This window comes from Vulpes lagopus, chromosome 5, assembly GCF_018345385.1.
Source record: "Vulpes lagopus strain Blue_001 chromosome 5, ASM1834538v1, whole genome shotgun sequence".
Taxonomy (NCBI): domain Eukaryota; kingdom Metazoa; phylum Chordata; class Mammalia; order Carnivora; family Canidae; genus Vulpes; species Vulpes lagopus.
Genome location: NC_054828.1, coordinates 17,136,084 through 17,156,041, shown reverse-complemented (window position 1 = coordinate 17,156,041; position 19,958 = coordinate 17,136,084). Strand labels below are relative to the sequence as shown.

General features: G+C 34.6%; 1 protein-coding gene across 1 annotated transcript in view; it reads left to right on the top strand.

Moving 5' to 3' along the window:
* WASHC4 (WASH complex subunit 4) overlaps nucleotides 1–19,958 on the top strand; it is a 54,717-nt gene that overhangs the window by 18,440 nt on the left and 16,319 nt on the right. The window contains exons 14-24 of the mRNA XM_041754139.1: nucleotides 2,591–2,717; nucleotides 7,213–7,338; nucleotides 10,752–10,859; nucleotides 11,586–11,732; nucleotides 11,855–11,934; nucleotides 13,092–13,197; nucleotides 13,771–13,887; nucleotides 16,031–16,199; nucleotides 16,504–16,658; nucleotides 18,165–18,239; nucleotides 18,517–18,621. Of these exons, the coding sequence (XP_041610073.1) occupies nucleotides 2,591–2,717; nucleotides 7,213–7,338; nucleotides 10,752–10,859; nucleotides 11,586–11,732; nucleotides 11,855–11,934; nucleotides 13,092–13,197; nucleotides 13,771–13,887; nucleotides 16,031–16,199; nucleotides 16,504–16,658; nucleotides 18,165–18,239; nucleotides 18,517–18,621 (1,315 nt within the window). The remainder of the gene's footprint in view (nucleotides 1–2,590; nucleotides 2,718–7,212; nucleotides 7,339–10,751; nucleotides 10,860–11,585; nucleotides 11,733–11,854; nucleotides 11,935–13,091; nucleotides 13,198–13,770; nucleotides 13,888–16,030; nucleotides 16,200–16,503; nucleotides 16,659–18,164; nucleotides 18,240–18,516; nucleotides 18,622–19,958) is intronic.

Genomic DNA, 19,958 nt, shown 5'->3' with positions numbered 1-19,958 from the left:
CATTTCAAACCTGTGTTGACACTGTTACATGTTTTATATTGAGAGAGATTTTTTTTTCGTTAGTCTTTTTCCTGTTTGTACTTTAAAATAAGGCTGGCCATCTGACAGACCCTTGGGTATTTTTGGACTCTGTCTATTAACTTTTTAAAACTTGAAGCATTTACATTTTTACAAATTCACAAGAGACGAAGATTGGTGTCTAGATGTGGGAGTGATGGGTGGCGTTAACAGCAAACCTCTGCTTTATCCTGCATGGTCCAATCTAAAACTGACTGCCTTTGACTGATGTATTAGCCGCCTTCAATAATGTTCATGGTTTGATTACTGTCAGGGAGCGCTTCATGATCTCTAGACCTCTTGCTTCTGTCCTTGCTTATGACCTTTCTGTTCCCTCCTATATATTCCTGCTGAATACCGATCATAGCCTCTTCAGAAGTGGAGGCATTGCCCTAGGTACCTTACTCATTCTCTGTGTTCCACACTTTTAATTTTTTTTTTAATTTTATTTATTTATTTATTTATGATAGTCAGAGAGAGAGAGAGAGAGGCAGAGACACAGGCAGAGGGAGAAGCAGGCTCCATGCACCGGGAGCCTGATGTGGGACTCGATCCCGGGTCTCCAGGATCGCGCCCTGGGCCAAAGGCAGGCGCCAAACCGCTGCGCCACCCAGGGATCCCCTGTTCCACACTTTTAAATCAAATAATCCACAAGTCAGAAAACCCATAAATCAAATAATGTTAGCATCATTCGAGGCAAAACCAAAAGTACAACCATTGGTATCATTTGTTTAATGGAATCCTGGCTCAGCAGAAATTTTTCTGAGATTTGATGCTAGGGTTTCATCTCCTTAAAACACAGTTATTAAAAATTCTGGTGTAATCCCTCTTTAGGCTGAGTTCTTGAGACTATCAGACTGTTTGGCAGTATGACTGGCACTAACCAGTGTGGGATTCTGGTCTCAATCAAGTGAGTCTCTTCAGTCTCTTGCCCTAAGAGCTATCCTCTAGCTGATTCTGACTGGCAATAATGGGATGTTTCGTTTGTTTTTTTGAGATTTATTTATTTATTTTTCTTAGAGAGAGTGAGAACTCAAGTAGGGGTAGAGGCAGAGGGAGTGAGAATCCTCAAGCAGACTCCCCAATGAGTGCAGAGCCTGATGCCAGGCTGGATCCCCAAACCTTGAGATCATGACCTGAGCTGAAATCAAGTCAGGCCACTTAGCCAGCTGAGCCACCCAGGTGACCTGAAGGAGTTTTTTTTTTTTTTTTTTGAGATTTTTAAATACAGTTGGTAATGTTAGTTCCCACAAAGGGGAATTGTTCATTTTTTTCACACTAAATCTGTAAAATAAAAAATACATATATTAATCAGCTTCTGGGCTAAAAGTTCCCATCTTGAGCAATTTGGCATTCATTTATGGAGTGATTTAGTGTTTGTGACTGGCCTGCAGAGGAGAATTATATTATCAATTTAGTCTTTCCTATATAGGAAAGCTTCCTAGATTTGGGCTTATATCTTGGTTTGCCTATGTACCAGTTGTATGATCTTGGGCACATTTTGTAACTTTTTGATGTATCAATTTTCTCTTCAGTAAAATGGAGATCTTAATACCTATCTCATAAGGTTAATGTGAGGACTAAACGAGTTACTTTGTGTTACGTTGTGCTTAAAACAGTGGCTGGCATACAGTAAGCATTCTATAAATGCTGCTTTTATGTTCAGATTCTGACCACTTTGTCTCTCATTCTGGCTCAAGTTGTAATCTCCTTCTGCATTATCACAGTAGCTTCCTAAGTGGTTTTCCTGCTATTACCCTTGTCCCTTTTATAGTTTATTTTTAACATTTCAGTCAAGATAATATTGGTCCTCTTCAGAGTTAGATCAAGTCACTTTGCTCAGATCCTTTGGTGACTTTCATTGAAGTCCTCGCTACAAGGTCTTACACAAATCCTGTTATGTCCTCCACCTTTCCCACTCCTCCCCACCACCCTCTACTTCTCTAATTTCCTTTTGTGTTCTCATACCTGCTCTCTGACCTCCAGCTGAACTGACTTTGTTATTACTTGAACATACTAGACATACTTCCTATTTTAGAGCCTTTGCATTTGTTATTTACCTTCCTACGATTCTCTTCTCATATATTTACATGGATTACTCATTCATCTTCAAATCTTGGCTCAAAATAATCTTTTCAATGAGCTTGCTTTGGTCACTGTATTTAAAATTGTGCCTGCCACTCAAGTCTCTCTTTTCCCTGCTGCATTTTTTTCCATAGCATATATCATCTAATGTCTTACTGATTTTAATTATTGGTTTCTTTGTTATACAGCTGTTCTTTCTAGAATGTAAGCTTCATTGTGGCAGGGATTTTTATTCATTTTGTTTACTGCTAACTTTTGTTTTTAGTACTGAGAAACAGTGCATTCTGTAAACATTTGTTGAGTAAATTATATATGTATGTAGGATGTCTATAGTTTGAAAACCAGAAAGGTGACTGCTGCAAGGAAATATTTTATCCCAATCAGTTCAAAGAAATGGAAGTAAATTTTCTTTCCTGTGCTGAGTAACTGCAATATTTTCCTTTGTTAGAGATGTACAGTCTTACTACGTCTTTGTGAGCTCATGGATGATGAAAATGGAATCTATTTTATCTAAAGAGCAGAAAATGGATAAATTTGCTGAAGACCTCACCAATAGATGTAATGTTTTTATACAGGTAGTTGCATCTTCTTACTTAGAATATTTTGGGGGTCATTTCTTTGTTAATCCAATGTATAGAAATTACACTTTGAAAAAAAATGGATAGGATAGGTTATGTTTTTGTTTTTAAAAACTGAAATTGATTATGTTTGGATCTGTGTAACTTATTAATTTAGATATTCTAATTACATACATTTATATTCCCTTCAAAGCATGACTTTTTTGCTGTATCCATGTTTCAATATGTTGCATTTCCATTATCCTTTAGTTCAAGATATTTAAGAAATTTTATTGTGACTTCTTTTTTGGTCTTTGAGTTGTTTTGAAGGATATTTTTTAATTTCTAAAGATAGGATTTCCTAGTTATTTTTTTATCATTGATTTCTAGAAATACTAAAATGATTTTGGTATTTTGAAATTTGAGATTCACATTATGGTCAGCTTTTGTAAACAGTTCATGTACATTTGAAAAGAATATGTAACTTGCATTTGTTGGTTGTAGTGTTCTGTATATGTCAAATAGGTCATATTTGTTAATGATTTTGTCTGGATATTGTATCAGTTATTGAGAGAATTGGGTTAGAATCTCCCACTGGCATTGTGGATTTGTTTTTCCTTTGTCAGTTTTTATTTTATATAGTTTGAGACCAAGTGAGTGCATAAAATTGAGAATTTTGCTATATCTTTCTGATGAATTGAACTTATTATAAAATTATCATAGGAAAATTATTATTATCCTTATCATAGGTCTTGTATGTGTGACAGTAACAGGTATATCAGTTTTCTTTTAGTTAAGGTCTACATGGTATGTCCTGTTTTTGATCCTTTTACTTACAAACTGTTTGGCTCCTTTTATTTATTTAATTTATTTAAGATTTTATGTTTTAAAGATTTATTTTAGGGAGAGAGAGCACATGAGCAGGAGGGGCAGAGGGAGAGAAAATCTCAAGCAGACCCCACACAGCATGGGAGCTAATCATGGAGCTCAGTCTCATGACCCTGAGATCGTGGCCTGAGCTGAAACTAAGAGTCAGATGCTCAACCAACTACGTCACCCAGGCGCCCTTAAAGATTTTTTTATTTATTAGAGAGAGAGAGGGAGTGCATGAGCTGGGGTCGGGGGCAGGAAGTAGCAGACTCTCTGCTGAGCAGGAAGCCCAATGTGGGGCTCAATGCTGAGCCAACGGCAGCCGCTTAACCAACTGAGCCACTCAGGTATCCTGGCTCCTTACATTTAATGTCTGGGTCCTGAAAGCAGCATAAGTTTCCCCAGTTTGATCTTTCTTTTTTCATTATTTTTTAAAATATTTATTATTTTAGAGAGGGGATATGCAGGGGGGAGGAGAACAGAGGGAGAGGGATAGACAGACTCTGTGCTGAGCGCAGAGCCCATTGTGGAGCCTGATCTCAACCCTGAGATCATGACCTGAGCTGAAACCAGGAGAGTTAGACGCTTAACCAACTGAGTCACCCAGGCACCCCTTTTTGTTACCTTTTTGTCATTGCTGATGTATTTGGATTTAAACTAGCATCTGACTGATTGCTTTCTGTTTGACTTGTTCTTTTGAATGATTTCATCATTTTATTTCTCTCACTATTAGGTTTTTAATTCTATATTCTTTTACTGTTTTTTAGTGGTTACTGTGGAGGTTTTAAGATGCATCATTTAACTTTCAACTCCAAAATAAATGAGTAGTTTTATCCCTTTTACCTCTGCTGCTATTTATTTTGATTCCATGTATTAAACTTCACAAGTTATTATTATTATTATTGCTGCTGTTGTTTTTTATAGTTAGGGTCCATTTAGATTTACCCACATATTTGTTCTATTGCTTTTCATCCTTCCTGCATCTCTTCATTCTTCTGTTTGTGGAATACCTGTTAATATTTCATTTAAAATGTCTTTCTGTTGATGAATTATCACCATTTTTTGTCTGGATATATCTAATTTCAACTTCATTTTGGAAGGTAGTTTTGCTACATTCAGAATTACGGGTTAGCAGGATCCTTCACCTCCCTCCTCCCTTATTGTCTTCTGGCTTCCTTTATTTATTTATTTTTTTTGAGTCGTCAGTTGTCAGTTTTGTTGCTTTTCTCAATGTGAGTCTTTCTCTAATTGCTTGTAAGGTTTATTTTTTGGGTTTTAGCAATATTATTTTGAGGTACCTAGATGTAGTTTTCTTTGTGTCAGTACTGCTTGGGATTTGTAGAGCTTCTGGAATTTCTCAGCCATCAACTCTTCAAGTACTATTTCTGTTTTATTATCACTCTCTCTCCTAGGTTTCTCTTCAGCTATGTCTAATCTACTGTTTAACTTATCTGCTGAATTCTTAATTTTAATTATTTTACTTTTCATCTTTTTTTATAGCTTCTTTTTATGAATAAGTTTTCATTTCCTTCAGTGTACTCAGCATAATTATTTTGAAGTTGCCAATGATTTCATTATCTGGATATTTCTGTTACCTGTTTTTTTCTTGGGTTTTGGATATGTCTTTTTGTGTGCCTGGTTATTTTTTAATGTATGGCACATTGTATATGAAACCTATGGCTGTAATTTGAAGATCTGGATATTGTTTCTTTTTCTCCAGAGAGGATTTAATAATCTTTGCCTCCAATATACAGCTAGTCTAGGACAATTAGCAACCCAGATCATCTCAACCCAGTCATGGATTGAGATGATTTGAAGTGGGACCTAAATCTTATGATGGCTATTTTTTGAGTTCACCCTTACTTGTCAGGGGGTAGTTTTTCAGGATCCCAATCCAGAATGTAGGTTTACAAGACTTCTGTCCCTCTTTGATGGGCCACGAACTCCTATTTTTATTCCCCTTTCCTTTCAGTGTGAGGTGTTTAAAGATAATGTTTGGTTTCTTTTTTCTCTTTTGGAATGGGCCAGATGCCTCTTAAGGGGAAAGCAGCCACAAAAGCCAAGCTTACTTCTGTGAGTTTCTGTCTTCTAGATTTTGGCTTTATATTTCCTTATCTTCTTGGTAGTTCTTTGACGCCTTCTAAAAGATTAAAAAAAAATGTTTTGCCCAGATTTGCTAGTTGATCTTTGTAGGAAGATTGGTCCAGATTATTTATTCTACCATTAACAGAAACAGAGCTAGACCTCTTCCATCCCCATTTAGATTTTTAAGACATCATTCATATGTATCTCTCACAAATTATTGACCATCTGGGAATGGTGTGATAGATATCACCCCAAGAGTTCTTTCTCCTTTCCCCTCAAAAAAGAAACTCCTTTTTTCTCCCTGCCTTAGAGTTACAGTTTTGCTGTTTGTTGTTTCTGTTTTTTAACTTTTTGTGGTACTGCACTGCAGCAGAGTCTGGTGTAATAGTCCTGTAGCTGACAAGGTAAGACTTGAGGCTCTTTCTTTGTATATGCCCCAAGCTTTGGTTTTATCGTCTGTTACTTTTCTCAGGATACTACCTTCCCTCTCATTTCTTATTCTTTAATTTAGCACATCTCTTTATCACAGAGTTATTATTACTTCAGAGAAACTCCCCATCCCACCCACATTGACTGTCACTCCTTTGCTGAGTCACTGTTAACACCGATGGGGAGAGTACTCTCTCTCTCTCACAGCAGAGGAAAAGAATAGAAATTGAGCATCACTAGTGTGTAGCTTCTGCCACAGCTCCTTGGATATATCCACAGTAGTGTAGTTTAGGTTCGTCTCTAAACTGTATGTGTATTTTTTTTTTTTGACCCTTTATCAACCCAAAGAATTTCTATTACTATATATGTTTGTGGCTTTCTGAATCTAACTGAAAATATGTCTGAGAGATCATATCCTTTTCCCTGTTTTCTTATTCCATCCCATTTCCCTTGGTTTACTAGCACTCAGTATTTTTTAATCTCACAAGACCTGTATTCTTCCTTTGTGAATCCGAAGGGTAAGAGAGAATCTGTTCTTATTGGGCTAGAAGGAGATAAAGCCTGATTAGCACCAACATAGGCTGGGTACATGGTAGCAGATAGACAGTGGTGATTGCCCTAGGTGAAAGGAAAGGGGGAATTGCCTTGGAAGTGAAAAATACCTTTTGATATGTGTACTGGCCAGAGAGCAGCTTTCCTCATTTTTCACTTCTCCTTCCTTGAATTCTTAGCTTTTGTCTGCAGCAGATAAGAGTATTTATATTCGTGTCTGGCGGGTAAGATAAGGATGAATGGATATATTCTTGAGATTCAGATTATTTCCTTGAAGGGTATGTTTGTATAAAAGGAAGATTCTTTAACTGTGATTATGTATCATAATTTCAGCAGTACTGAACTTACGGTATTTAATAGGTTATATACACTTTTAAGAATTGTTTTGAAACTTTACCATCATGTATATATTGTATGAGGAAACATGTTTAAAAATCTTAAAAGCAGACTTTAAAATGAACTTTACAAACAATAGTTATTGACAAGCCAAGCCATAATTATTGTTACATAGAGAATGAAATATTGAAGAAATGAAACTTTTTCTTGCAATTATAATCAATGTTTTATTTTTTTATAGGGCTTCTTGTATGCATACAGTATTAGTACCATTATTAAAACCACAATGAATCTCTACATGTCAATGCAAAAGCCAATGACCAAAACCTCGGTTAAGGCATTATGCAGACTTGTTGAACTTCTCAAGGTAGGTTCAAAATTATTTTATTTGCCATTATAATTGAGAATTGTGCTTAAATTAAGGTGGTCTTGTAATATTTGACTTCTCAGTTATGAAAATAAAAAAATTGTGGGAAAGTGTACTTATCTCTCAGTTGGCTAAGGAAACTAGCCATTGAAAGAAATTCCTGATTAACTTCTTATGAATGGCCAGTATATTTAAACTTTATTAAAAATTAGCATGTAGTGAGAGAGAGAAGAAGGCAAGTGAAAAGGTTAGCTTAAGTATTAGTAAAGTTTTACTTATTGAAGTTTTAAGCGTGTTGACTGAATTACAAAAAGAATATGGCCTGGCACAGAAATTGACACAGAGATCAGTGGCACAAAATGTTCCCAGAAATAAACTCACAATTACATGGTCAATTATGACAAAGGAGGCAAGAATATACAGTGGGGTAATAGTCTCGCTCTCTCTTTTTTTTTTTTTTTTTTTTTAAGGTTTTATTTATTTATTCATGAGAGACACACAGAGAGAGGCAGAGACACAGGCAGAGGGAGAAGCAGGCTCCATGCAGGGAACCTGATGCAGGACTCGATCTCAGGATTCCAGGATCATGCCCTGGGCCAAAGGCAGGCGCTAATCTGCTGAGCCACCCAGGATTCCTGGGAAATAGTCTCTTTAATAAATCGTGCTGGGAATACTCGACAGCTACAAGTAGAGCATGAAACTGGACCACTTTCTGATGCCATGTACAAAAATAAATGTGAAATGGATTAAAGACCTAAATATGAGACCTGAAACTATAAAAATCCTTGAAGAGAGCACAGGCAGTAATTTCTCTGACATCAGCCATAACATTTTTCTAGATAGTCTCCCAAGGCAAGGGTAACAAAAGCAAAAGTAAACTATTGAGACTACATCAAAATAAAAAGCTTTTGCACAGCAAAGGAAACCATCAAGAAAACAAAAGACGATGTACCAAATGGGGGAAGACATTTGCAAATGATACATCCAGTAAGGGGTTAATATCTAAAATATATAAGGAACTTCTACAACTCAATCATTATCATCATCATCATCATCCAATTAAAACATGGACAAAGGACCAAGGAGACATTTCTCCAGAGAAGGCATACAGATGGCCAACAGACACTTGAAAAGATCCTTAGTATCACTTGTCAGGAAAATCCAAATCAAAAGCACAATGAGATCTCTCCCTTGCACCAGTTAGAATGGCTAATATCAAAATGACGAGAAATAACAAGAGGTGGTGGGGATGTGGAGAAAAAGGAACCTTCATGCATTGTTGGTAGGAATGTAAATTGGTATAGGCACTGTGGAAAACAGTATGGAGATACCTCAAAAAGTTAAAAATATAAATACCATATGATCCAGTAATTCCACTACTAGGTATTTGCCCAAAGAAAATGAAAACACTAACTCGAAAAGATATATACACCCCTTATGTTTATTGTAGCATTATTTACAAGAGCCAAGGTATAGAAACAACCTAAGTGTCCATCAGTAGATAAACAGGTAAAGAATATGTGGTATATATGTCATAGATTACACAGCTGTAAAAAAAGGGTGAGATTGTGCCATTGGAGACAACATGCATGGACTTAGAGGGCATTATGCTAAGTGAAATAAGATAGATGGAAAGATAAATACCATATAATTCCACTCATAAGTGGAGTCTAAATAACAACAAATGAATAAACGAAAATCAGAATCAGATCTATAAGTATAGGAAACAAACTGATGATTGCCAGCTGTGGGGTCGGGGCATGGAGGGTAGGATAAAATGGGTGCAGGGGAGAAGGCGATACAGGCTTCTAGTTATGGAATGAGTAAGTCAAAGGAATAAAAGGCAAGTCATAAAGAATACAGGCAGTGATAATGAAATAGAAATGTAATGGGATAGTTGGTAGCTACACTTATGGTGAACATAGCATAATGTATAAACTTGTCAAATCTCTAGGTTGTATGCCTGAAACTAACATTGTATATCAACTTAAGGAAAAAAAAGACATTATTTGTCCATTTGATGGTGTTCAAATGCCCATGAGGCTGGTAACATGAGGCTAATTATTTTGTAATTTAGAGAAAATGCTGTGACCTTGTGATTTAAATACTTCTGGAAATATAAAGTTCCTTAGCATGCTCTCTTTAAAAAAAAATATAACCCCTTGTAGGCGGGAGAACTCCACTTAACCTTTTGTAAAAATTGAAAATATGCTAGCAAATTTCTGCTAATGCCTTTAGATTGCTTAGGAAATAACTTTTTGGAGATTTTTAGCATTTTTTTCCTTTAAGATATGTTATTAGTTATATTTTTTTGTGAACTTTAAGTACAGAAATGTATGTATATGTGTATATATGCATATGTATTTAATAAACAATTTTTTAAAAAGACTAGACACTTAAAAACCCATCCCATTTAAGAAATACTATTTTCACAAACCCCCTGTACTGTCCCTTTGTGATTACTCTTATCCCACTCCCTCAGGGGAAACCACTGTCCTGAATTTTATGCTTCCCATTCTGTTGTTTTTCATTTTAGTTTACCAGATATGGGTGAATCTGTAAGCCATTCGTTCTTGAAGTTTATATTAATGAAGTGATACTTCTTGTATTTTTGACTTACCTTTTTTTCAAACTCAGGATTTTATATTTGAACATGTTGCGATGAGTAGCTGTCCTTCATTCATTTTCATGGCTATGTAGCTTTCCTGTGGATGGACCTTTGGGTGGTTTCCAGTTGTTGCTATTATAAACAGTGTTGTTATTCTTGCATATGTTTCTTGGTGTAATTGTGCAGGAGTTTTTCTGAGGTGTTATGCGTCTACTGGAGGACTGCTGGTTGTGTGTGATGTCCATGTTTAGCTTTTCAAGAGGATGCCGCATTGTTTCCTATAGTTCTATGTCAGTTTAGATACCTCCCCGGGGGACTAGACTTCCTGTGGTTACCTAACTGGCCAACATTGGTATTATGTGGCTTTTTTTTGGGTGGTAGGTAAATTATTTTATTTGTGGTATTTACTTCACTGATTGTTGACAATAATGTCTTTTTCAAGTGTTTTATTAACTGTGTTTTTTCTTTTGTGAAAAGTCAGTTCTTTTGTTCAGTTTTCTGTTAAATTATTTTTAAAATATTTAAATTATCTTTAAAAAACATTTCATTTATTCTGAGTACTAAACCCTCGTGTGTGGCAGGTATTTTCTCATGCTTCAGCTTGCCTTTTTATTTTTTTAATAGTGGCTTTTGATGAACAGAAATTCTTAAATTTTAATGTAGTCAAGTTTACAATCTTACCCTATCTGATGGTGATTTTGGATCTCATTTACAAATTCGTTACCTAACCCAAGGTCTTAAAGATATTCTATAATTTGCCTAAAAGTTTTAAGCTGATTTTCACATTACTTGTGGTTCTTTTTAGGCAATAGAGCATATGTTTTACAGAAGAAGCATGGTTGTGGCTGATTCGGTTTCACATATAACACAGCACCTTCAACATCAGGCTCTTAATTCTATTTCTGTGGCCAAGGTATGCAGTTTATTGTATATTCAGCATAATTATTTTTTGTTTGCTCTTTGTTGTTTTAGATACTTTACTTACTCTGTTCCTTCAAACATAATAATTCTTGGCTCTTCTGTGGTATTTTATGATTGTTATTTAGAACAATCGGGGTTATCTTAACTCTGAACTTGCAGCATACACTCCTCTATTAAAAAGTGACATTGCATATAATTTAAAAATATTCCTCTTTCTTTGGGATGCCTGGGTGGCTCAGGGGTTGAGCATCTGCCTTCGGTTCAGGGCATGATCCCAGGATCCGGGGTCAAGTCCCACATTGGGCTCCCTGCGAGGAACCTGCTTCTCCCTGTGCCTATGTCTCTGCCTTTCTCTCTCTTGGTCTCTCATGAATAAATAAATTAATCTTTAAAAAAAGTCCTCTTTTTTAAAAGAAATAATTCCCTTATTAAAAAATATGGAAATTTTAGAATGGGGCCTATACTGCTCTCTTGAATTGCCTCTCAAAAAGCCTACTATGGAAATTTAAAACTATGCTTAATACATTTGTTGTCTCTAACAGCATTAAATGACAATGTTAAGAAGTGTAAAGCACATAACAGAAGAAGCTGAACAGGGAAAGTGTTTGTCTAAAATTGCATCTTGGAAAAGATTACCCCAAAGTTTTTCTTCTGAGTCTTTGTTATTGCTTCAGAAATAAATCTGTTATTTCTTGTTTTCTCTCCTTTTATCTTTTAGAAAAGAGTAATTTCTGACAAAAAATATAGTGAACAGCGTCTTGATGTGCTCTCTGCTCTAGTTTTGGCTGAAAACACTCTAAATGGACCAAGCACAAGGCAACGGCGACTTATTGTTTCTTTGGCACTAAGTGTTGGCACACAAATGGTAAGTGTATTGCTACTATGGAGGGAAAATGAGATCTGAGATTTCACAATTCTCTTGTTATTGATCCAAGAAGCCTTTCCTTACTTTGCAACTTCTCTGTCATTTTTTCTCCTTCCTGAAAGAAAACATTTAAAGATGAAGAACTCTTTCCACTCCAAGTAGTCATGAAAAAGCTGGATCTTATCACTGAGCTTAGAGAAAGGTAAGTAGGGATATGTAATGATACTTCAAAGATAAGGTTGATAGAAACATCAGTTTTCTGTTTAGCATGCAAGAGAAGAAGAAATATAACCTAGAGAGACCATTAGTTCCTCCTTGTCACTCCTCCTCTAGCATGACCAAAATGAGCTAGTGACGAGGGAGCATATTTCTTCAGCTTCACTCCTACAGTAAGGAGGTGGCTTTTGGAAGCATTCTTGTGAGAATCTGTCATGCCAGCCCTGATGCACAGTGATTGCTGTGATCCTCCACTAGCCTTGTGGGCTTTTAAAATTGCTGTTTTATAACAAGGTTTCATCAATCTGTAAGAGACTTAGAGTTTCGTGTCACATGTCACATTCTGTAATTTTATTTTGACATATGAATTGGAAGTCACTAAAATCTTTTGGAAGTGTTGTGACTTTATTATTTTCCTTTTATTTAGGAAGCAGTATGTTTCTTGAAGGGAAAATGAGTCTTCTGAGTTTTGATTCTCAGGTGAATTAAGGTTATAGTTTAGTTTTATGTTTAATGTTTAAAACTTAATGTTTTAACTTCTATAAAACTTACTATTTTTGTTCTGAGAAGCTGAGACTTTTGTAGTTAGTAGCACTTAACTTTCTATCTTTGGAAGAAATAGTGAGCCTTCTTCATTACAAGATATTTAATGATCATTTTATTGTCCCAAAATGGCATGAACTAGTCACTTGGCAAAGATTATAGACAGGTTAAGTGTAACTGGGTTTTTGTTTATTTTTTTTGTTTTGTTTTCACAATTTTTTAAAAAGGTTCTGCTTTTCCACCTTGAGACAGGTAAAATGGCATGTGTGTTGCAAGTGTTGTAAGTTCAGTCATATCAAATAATATTGAAAAGTTTAAACTATTTATAAGTTATGTGTATTTTTCAAGTATGCTTTAGAATTAAAGCATCTGTGCAGAATTCCGACTCTTAGATATTGGAGTGTTTTGTTATCCTTGTTCAATCTGAAAAATACTATTTTGTGGCTTTCTCTGTACTAATATTGGGTTAAGTGATACAGGGAATATGGAAGTAAGATTGAGCTCTTACCATTATGGTAAGATGATGGTCCTTTCATTATTTTGGGGGCAGGGAGGAGGTACTTCAATTTTGCTACCACTAATTACTACTTTATATTGTAGAGTCCAAACACAGTGTGACTGTTGTTTTTTATACTGGCATCGAGCTGTCTTCCCAATTTATTTAGATGACGTATATGAACATGCCGTTGATGCAGCCAGATTACATGTAAGTGAAGAATAATGTAAAAAATAGTCCATCATTTTTAGTTATTGTACAAACCATTCTAATTAGTCTTAAATACAATCATTTGACTTAATCATTTTAAAATTTACTGCTAATGTTGTTTTTACAATGCTACTATATTTAATAGGTATTTAACCTGTAGTTAAATTTGATATTAATTTTAATATATTTAACTTTTTTACTCATATTCCTAATCATTCTCATTTCACTTGATTTTAGTTTATGTCACAATAGTTTGGCGTTTACTTGTCAGCAAGGTATATATTATTCAGGTCTTTCTGTTTCTTTATGGAAGTAAGTATTTGAATGCTCAAGACAAGAAAGGATAAGTGAATGTCAATTTTTTTTTTTTTTAAGTATTCATTTTAGAGAGTAAAATCTGGCTCATCTTGTTTAGGAAAGTAAGACAGTTATGTGTAAAAAAAAAACCCTTCAGATTGAGATTTTGTCTTTAAAGATAAACTTTTGTGATACTTCTTTTTTTCCCCCTTGTGATATTTCTTAATTAGAGCTCTGGTTTTTCTAAATTCATGAACATTCTAATTTTCCTCTTAGTACATGTTCAGTGCTTTACGAGACTGTGTACCTGCCATGATGCATGCAAGGCATTTAGAGTCCTATGAAATACTTCTGGATTGCTATGACAAAGAAATTATGGAAATTTTAAACGAGGTAACATCATATTCGGGATTGCATTCCAAATACATGTTTTAAGTTTTTCAGTGTTTGGGAAAACCTGGATTGAAGCAGGCTTTCATTTACACATATATTCATTTTTTATATAAGTAATAATATAAATTATTTATAAATCACTGTCTAGAACAAAGGATCTCTTTTTAGTTATAGTATCACTATTTTGCTAAATTGGTCTGTAATTTCTAATTTTCTTTTTTAGTATTTTTTTAAATTTGAGAGCACACACAGGCAGGGGGATGGAGAGTGACAAGCAAACTTTGAGTGTGGAGCCTCACTGGAGCCAAAATCAAGAGTGGATGCTCAACTGAGCTGCCAGGGGCCCCCAATTCCTAATTTTTATATAAAAATTCAGACAAGAATTTGGGAAATTTTTTTCACTTTAGTAAATAGTAGACTTGAATTTATTTATTTATTTTTTATTTTTTATTTTTTTAAATTTTTATTTATTTATGATAGTCACAGAGAGAGAGAGAGAGGCAGAGACACAGGCGGAGGAAGAAGCAGGCTCCATGCACCGGGAGCCCGATGTGGAATTCGATCCCGGGTCTCCAGGATCGCGCCCTGGGCCAAAGGCAGGCGCCAAACCGCTGCGCCACCCAGGGATCCCGTAGACTTGAATTTAAAATTCTGTTTATTAGAAGAATAAAAATGCAAAATTGGTTTGAATATTGAGTGCTACTAGTGGTAATGCAGTTATTGCAACTTAACTACCAATATTTTATTGAGTTATTTGCAGAGCTACTGACTAAAATTTACGGTTCATTTAAATTTCCTAAATTTAAAAGATTTACTTGTTACAAATAATTCAAATGCAGTGTAGTATATACCTTCTTATTTTAATGGAATGCGTATTATAAACACTGATACCTTTAAATTTTCATCTAGCAATATTATATGGAAGGAGAGATTAAAAACAAGTAAACTTCACAATGTAAACCATATTCAGGTTTGATAAATTGAAAAATTTTGTATAATTTCTTGTATTAACTATTCTTCTTTAAAAATAACATACATGTAATTAGAACATGTGTAATTAGAACTTCATGATAGACCAGAAAAGATCAATTTTATTTTGCAGTGAATTTTATGATTTAAAAAAAATGATTATTATAAGGAAGTGAAGCTTGTAATAACCTTTAAGATTTTATTTTTTTATTTGATAGCAGAGGGAGCAGCAGAGGGAAAGGGAAAGAGAGGATCCCAAGCAGACTTCCTGCTGAGCATGGAGCCCACAGTGGCACTCCATCCAATGACCTTGAGATCACTACCCAAGCTGAAATCAAGAGTCAAACGCCCAACTGACTGAGCCATCCAGGCACCCCTATAAGGAAGCTTTTTAAAAATGTCTTCTGGTAGTTTTCAGGGCATTTCCTTTTTTGTTACTGGTTTCCATAAATATTATATTGCATATTCATATTCCTTTTAATTAAGTCATCAGACATTAGCCTTTGAAGTTCTTCTCAAGGGTTTAAGTATTATTGAAAATAGAAACTTAGAATTTATTAACCTGCTCCCTGGTCAAAAAATCATTTGTTTAAAGTGGAGAACAGGGGTGCCTGCCTGGCTCAGTCAGTAAAGTGTGTAACTTGATCTTGGGGCTTTGGGTTCAAGCCCCACATTTGAAGTAGAGATTACTGAAAATCTTTATTACTTTTTTTAATGATTTTATTATTTATTTGACAGAGATAGCATGAGCACAAGCAGGGAGAGTGGCAGAGGGAGAGGGAAAAGCAGACTCCCTGCTGAGCAGGGAGCCCAATGCAGGGCTGGATACCAGGATCCTGGGATCATGACCTGACCCAAAGGCAGACACTTAACCGACTGAGCCATCCAGGTGCCCCACTTAAAAATCTTCAAAAAAATAAAATAAAATGAAGGACAAAGTAATTTTCACTTTGTCAATAAAAGTAGTATTTTACCATAGCTTATTTAGACTCTTTAATCAGATTGACAGATTTTTTTCATCATTGCACTGATTATAAAGCTAATGGTCAAAGCATAGATGCCTTAGTGGAATAATGCAATTAGAGTATCATTTTGTTTTTTGTTTTGTTTTGTTTTGTTTTGTTTTTTTGAGTATCATTTTGAAAAATTAAAGTATTAATCCTTTTGTGAATAGCATTTACTGGACAAATTATGCAAGGAAATAGAGAAGGATCTGCGACTTTCTGTGCACACTCATTTAAAGCTGGATGACCGAAACCCTTTCAAAGTTGGCATGAAAGACCTGGCCCTTTTTTTCTCTTTGAATCCAATTCGATTTTTCAATCGTTTTATTGACATTCGAGGTGAGTGTTCTGCTTTCCTTCTTAAAATCATACTCTAAGTCTGTTTGCCCTTAACTATTAAAAAACAAAACTCTGAGGATATTTTTGTTACTCATTTATTCTTTAATTCCTTTTTGTTTTTATTTTCTTCTAGTACTTTATTCATTCATTCATTCATTTATTCATTTATTTATTTATTTTTAGTACCTTATTTTAAAGGAAGAAACTTAATGTTCAAAGACAAGTTGTTTGCCTAAGTTTCATTTCTCTTCCTTTTCTACTTTTTCATGAATCAAAACATTTTTTATTTTTTGTTTTTTGGTAGCTTATGTAACTCACTACCTAGACAAGACCTTCTACAATTTAACAACAGTAGCTCTTCATGATTGGGCCACTTACAGTGAAATGAGAAATTTAGCTACCCAGCGTTATGGATTGGTTATGACAGAAGCTCATCTTCCTAGTCAGACTTTGGAACAGGTACAGTATAAAGTGTTTCTCGTGTAGTGTATTTGTAGCATAATAGTGTTTCTCTGAGTAGTCTATTTTTTTTTTACTTTATTTAGCATATGTTTACATCTCAAGAAAATATTTGCTTATAAAAACGATATGTTTGACAAGAATAAAAAATTAGATGGTGCTAATTTTCTTCATGAGTAATTTACCATAAGCTTTCTGTTTATAGTTTGCGTTTTGTTGAACATCTGAAATCTGCATAGATTTAGATGTAGTGTTTCAGAAACATTGGTCTAGTGAGGTGACTTGTGCAGAATTGTAAAAAGTTTAATCAAGATCATAGCTAAAGATTTTAAACCTAGATATATAACCTTTAATGTTTTAGGAAGAAATAGTTAAATGTATATAATTATAAATATATTCTTAAAATGATGACTGCCTGGAAGCATTTAATTTTGCTAATTCAGTGAGCTAATTTACAATTGGCAGTATCTCGAGTGCAAAAGTTTATGTTTTCAGTTAATTTACATGTATTTTTTTCTAAGAAAACCCAGAAATAATATTATCAAGAAACATTTATTCAGTCCTGAAATTTAAGGATCAGAATTTTTCTTCCATCCTACTGCATTTCCAAGATCAGTTTGTATATCCTTTCATTCATTTGTACATTTAGTATTTACTGAAAAGATGCTAGGCACTGAACTATGTTTTGGGATATAAAAATAAATAGAAACAATTTTAGCTCATGTCCTTATAACCTAGTGGGAGAAAAAGTGAGTAAACAGATTTTTAGGTCTAAACATGAGAAAAACGATAATAAAAACTTCAGTGGGTACTGTGATACTTCTTTGAGCCCCAGTTAGAAGAGCTATGGGACAATTTATATGATGCTGTGAGACATTAGAATAATAACTGAAGAATGAAGGATTCTTAATAGGTAACCTGTACATTAAAAGTGGTTTAGTGTAATTAAAAGAAGCATAAGGATTCAAAATCAGACTTTGTAGAAATCCCTGGCTTCTGCCTCTTCCTAGCTGTTTGACCTTGGAGAACTCCCTTAGCTTCATTTTCCTCAGCTGTGGAATTACAGAAGACTAATACCTCATGTTTTTGAGAATTACATATAAAGAACCTTGCCCAGTGCCTGAAAAATAGTATGCATTTTATAAATATCACCACATCTCCTGACTGTCTTTTAGAATCTGGCCATTAGTTTATTTAATAAAACATATATAGAAGATCTTTGGAAACACAGATATAATCAAGAATGGTGGGGAAATGATTGGGTAACGAATCTCTGAAATTTTAAACATAACTGTTCATGTTTTTGCAAAAGGGATGAGATAATAAGCAGCCAGGTTTCCCTAAGGACATAGTCCTGATTGTAGCAGTTAGAGGGCTCCTTAGCCCTTGGTCTTACCTTTTGTATAGCTGTTTCTTTAAGTAATTTAAAAATCTTGTTCGCAAGTCACTATATTGGTATAAGTCTGACTGTTCAATAATAATAGAACTGTGCGGGCTCTTTTGTAGGGACTGGATGTTTTGGAAATTATGAGAAATATTCATATATTTGTGTCTCGATACCTCTATAATCTCAACAATCAGGTGAGTGGGTTTTAGAATTTTTTTTAAATGTGGGTGGATGTATATTAGGAAGGCTGAGGGGCAAAGAATTGATTCTCATTGGTGAAAACTACTGAAATAAGCAGAAAATAATTGTTTAGAGATCATGTTTTTATTCTTTTGCTTTGATTATATTATCTTCTTGAATGACTTTCCAATTAAATTATCTTTAATGAAATAGATTGTAAAAATTTTTTGTATAACTGACCAGTGGCTTGCTATGGATTGTGTTATTTAGCCTAAGTTTGTTTCATTACAGATTTTTATTGAACGAACAAGCAATAACAAACATTTGAACACTATTAATATTCGACATATTGCTAATTCAATTCGAACACATGGCACAGGAATCATGAATACAACAGTAAGAACCCTTTTTGGGGGGTTGAGTTGGTAATAGACTCCTGTTTAAGTTGGTAGTTTGGCAAATATTCTCATAGAATATTTTGGTAAACACATACTACTGCTTGTGTATATTATAGTTGAATTTCCATTCTGGTTGGTGTAATTAAAATGTTTGGAGGGTGCCTGGCTGGCTTAGTTGGTAGAGCATGCAACTCTGGATCTTGGGGTTGTAAGTTTGAGCCCCACATTGGCTGTAGAGCTTATTTAAAAATAAAATCTTAAGAAAAAAAGGCACTAAAATTGTGTTCAGAAATGTTGGAAGCTCTGTGATACAAAAGGCATATTTGAATATCTTACCATCTCAGGATCATCATTTTGAACACTATTGGAAATTTGAGCACATTGGCTAAATACATGTATCTGGGGTGGATTGTCTGATATTCTTGGAGAGTTGCTTTTGCAAACAAATCATCAATAGCAGTTTATTTAACATCAGTCTTGGGGGGGAGCTTACTGATTATTTGATATCCATATAAGTAGAAATTTACTAAAAATATTTTGAATCTTAGAAGTGGGCAGTCACTTGAGGGAATCACTTGAATTTGTATGGTATTTTTTCTTCTGCAGACAAGAGAAGTCTTTGAATTTCCCTGGTTTTCAGGGTACACTTAATTTCTCCTTGAGGAAAGAAGAATATGAATGCTTAAATAGTAAAATATGATTAAACATGTTTGAAAGTAAGGGAATAGGGAGGAGTTATGGAACTGGAAATTACATAGGGACCATTTTAATATTCAGTGGGGGAGCCATTATAGTATTTGAGCTAATAGGAGATGTGATTGGAGTTCTATTTTAGTGATTACCAATATAGAAATAAGACAGAGTTTATAACTTAAGGAGTCATTCATGTAGAAGTAATATCTGAACTTTTCAGGATAAAAATAAACTCTTCTTTAAACTCATCTGTCAGATATTCATGTAACAAATAAAATTATGTGTATATTTTACATGTCTGAGCCACTGTGCTTGCTACTGTGGTGAGAAAAATGGTTCCAGCTCTCATGGTGTTTTTTACTCTAGCAAGGGATATGTAGTCATTAATCAGTTGATCACAGTAATGAATGTACAATCCCAGTGTCTGGTGATGACAAAGTGAGTATAGAAGAGACAAGATCAGAGACTGGCAGTTACCCATTATTAAGAGCGGGAAGGATAAAGAAGAGACTATTTCTACTAAGATGACTACTAGTAAGGAGATCAAGAAAAAGCAGTACTTAAGCCACAAGAAGAGTTAAGAGAAAGCACCCATTTCTAAAACTGGGTAAATGAAGATTGTTAAAAATGGCATCTGTTTGC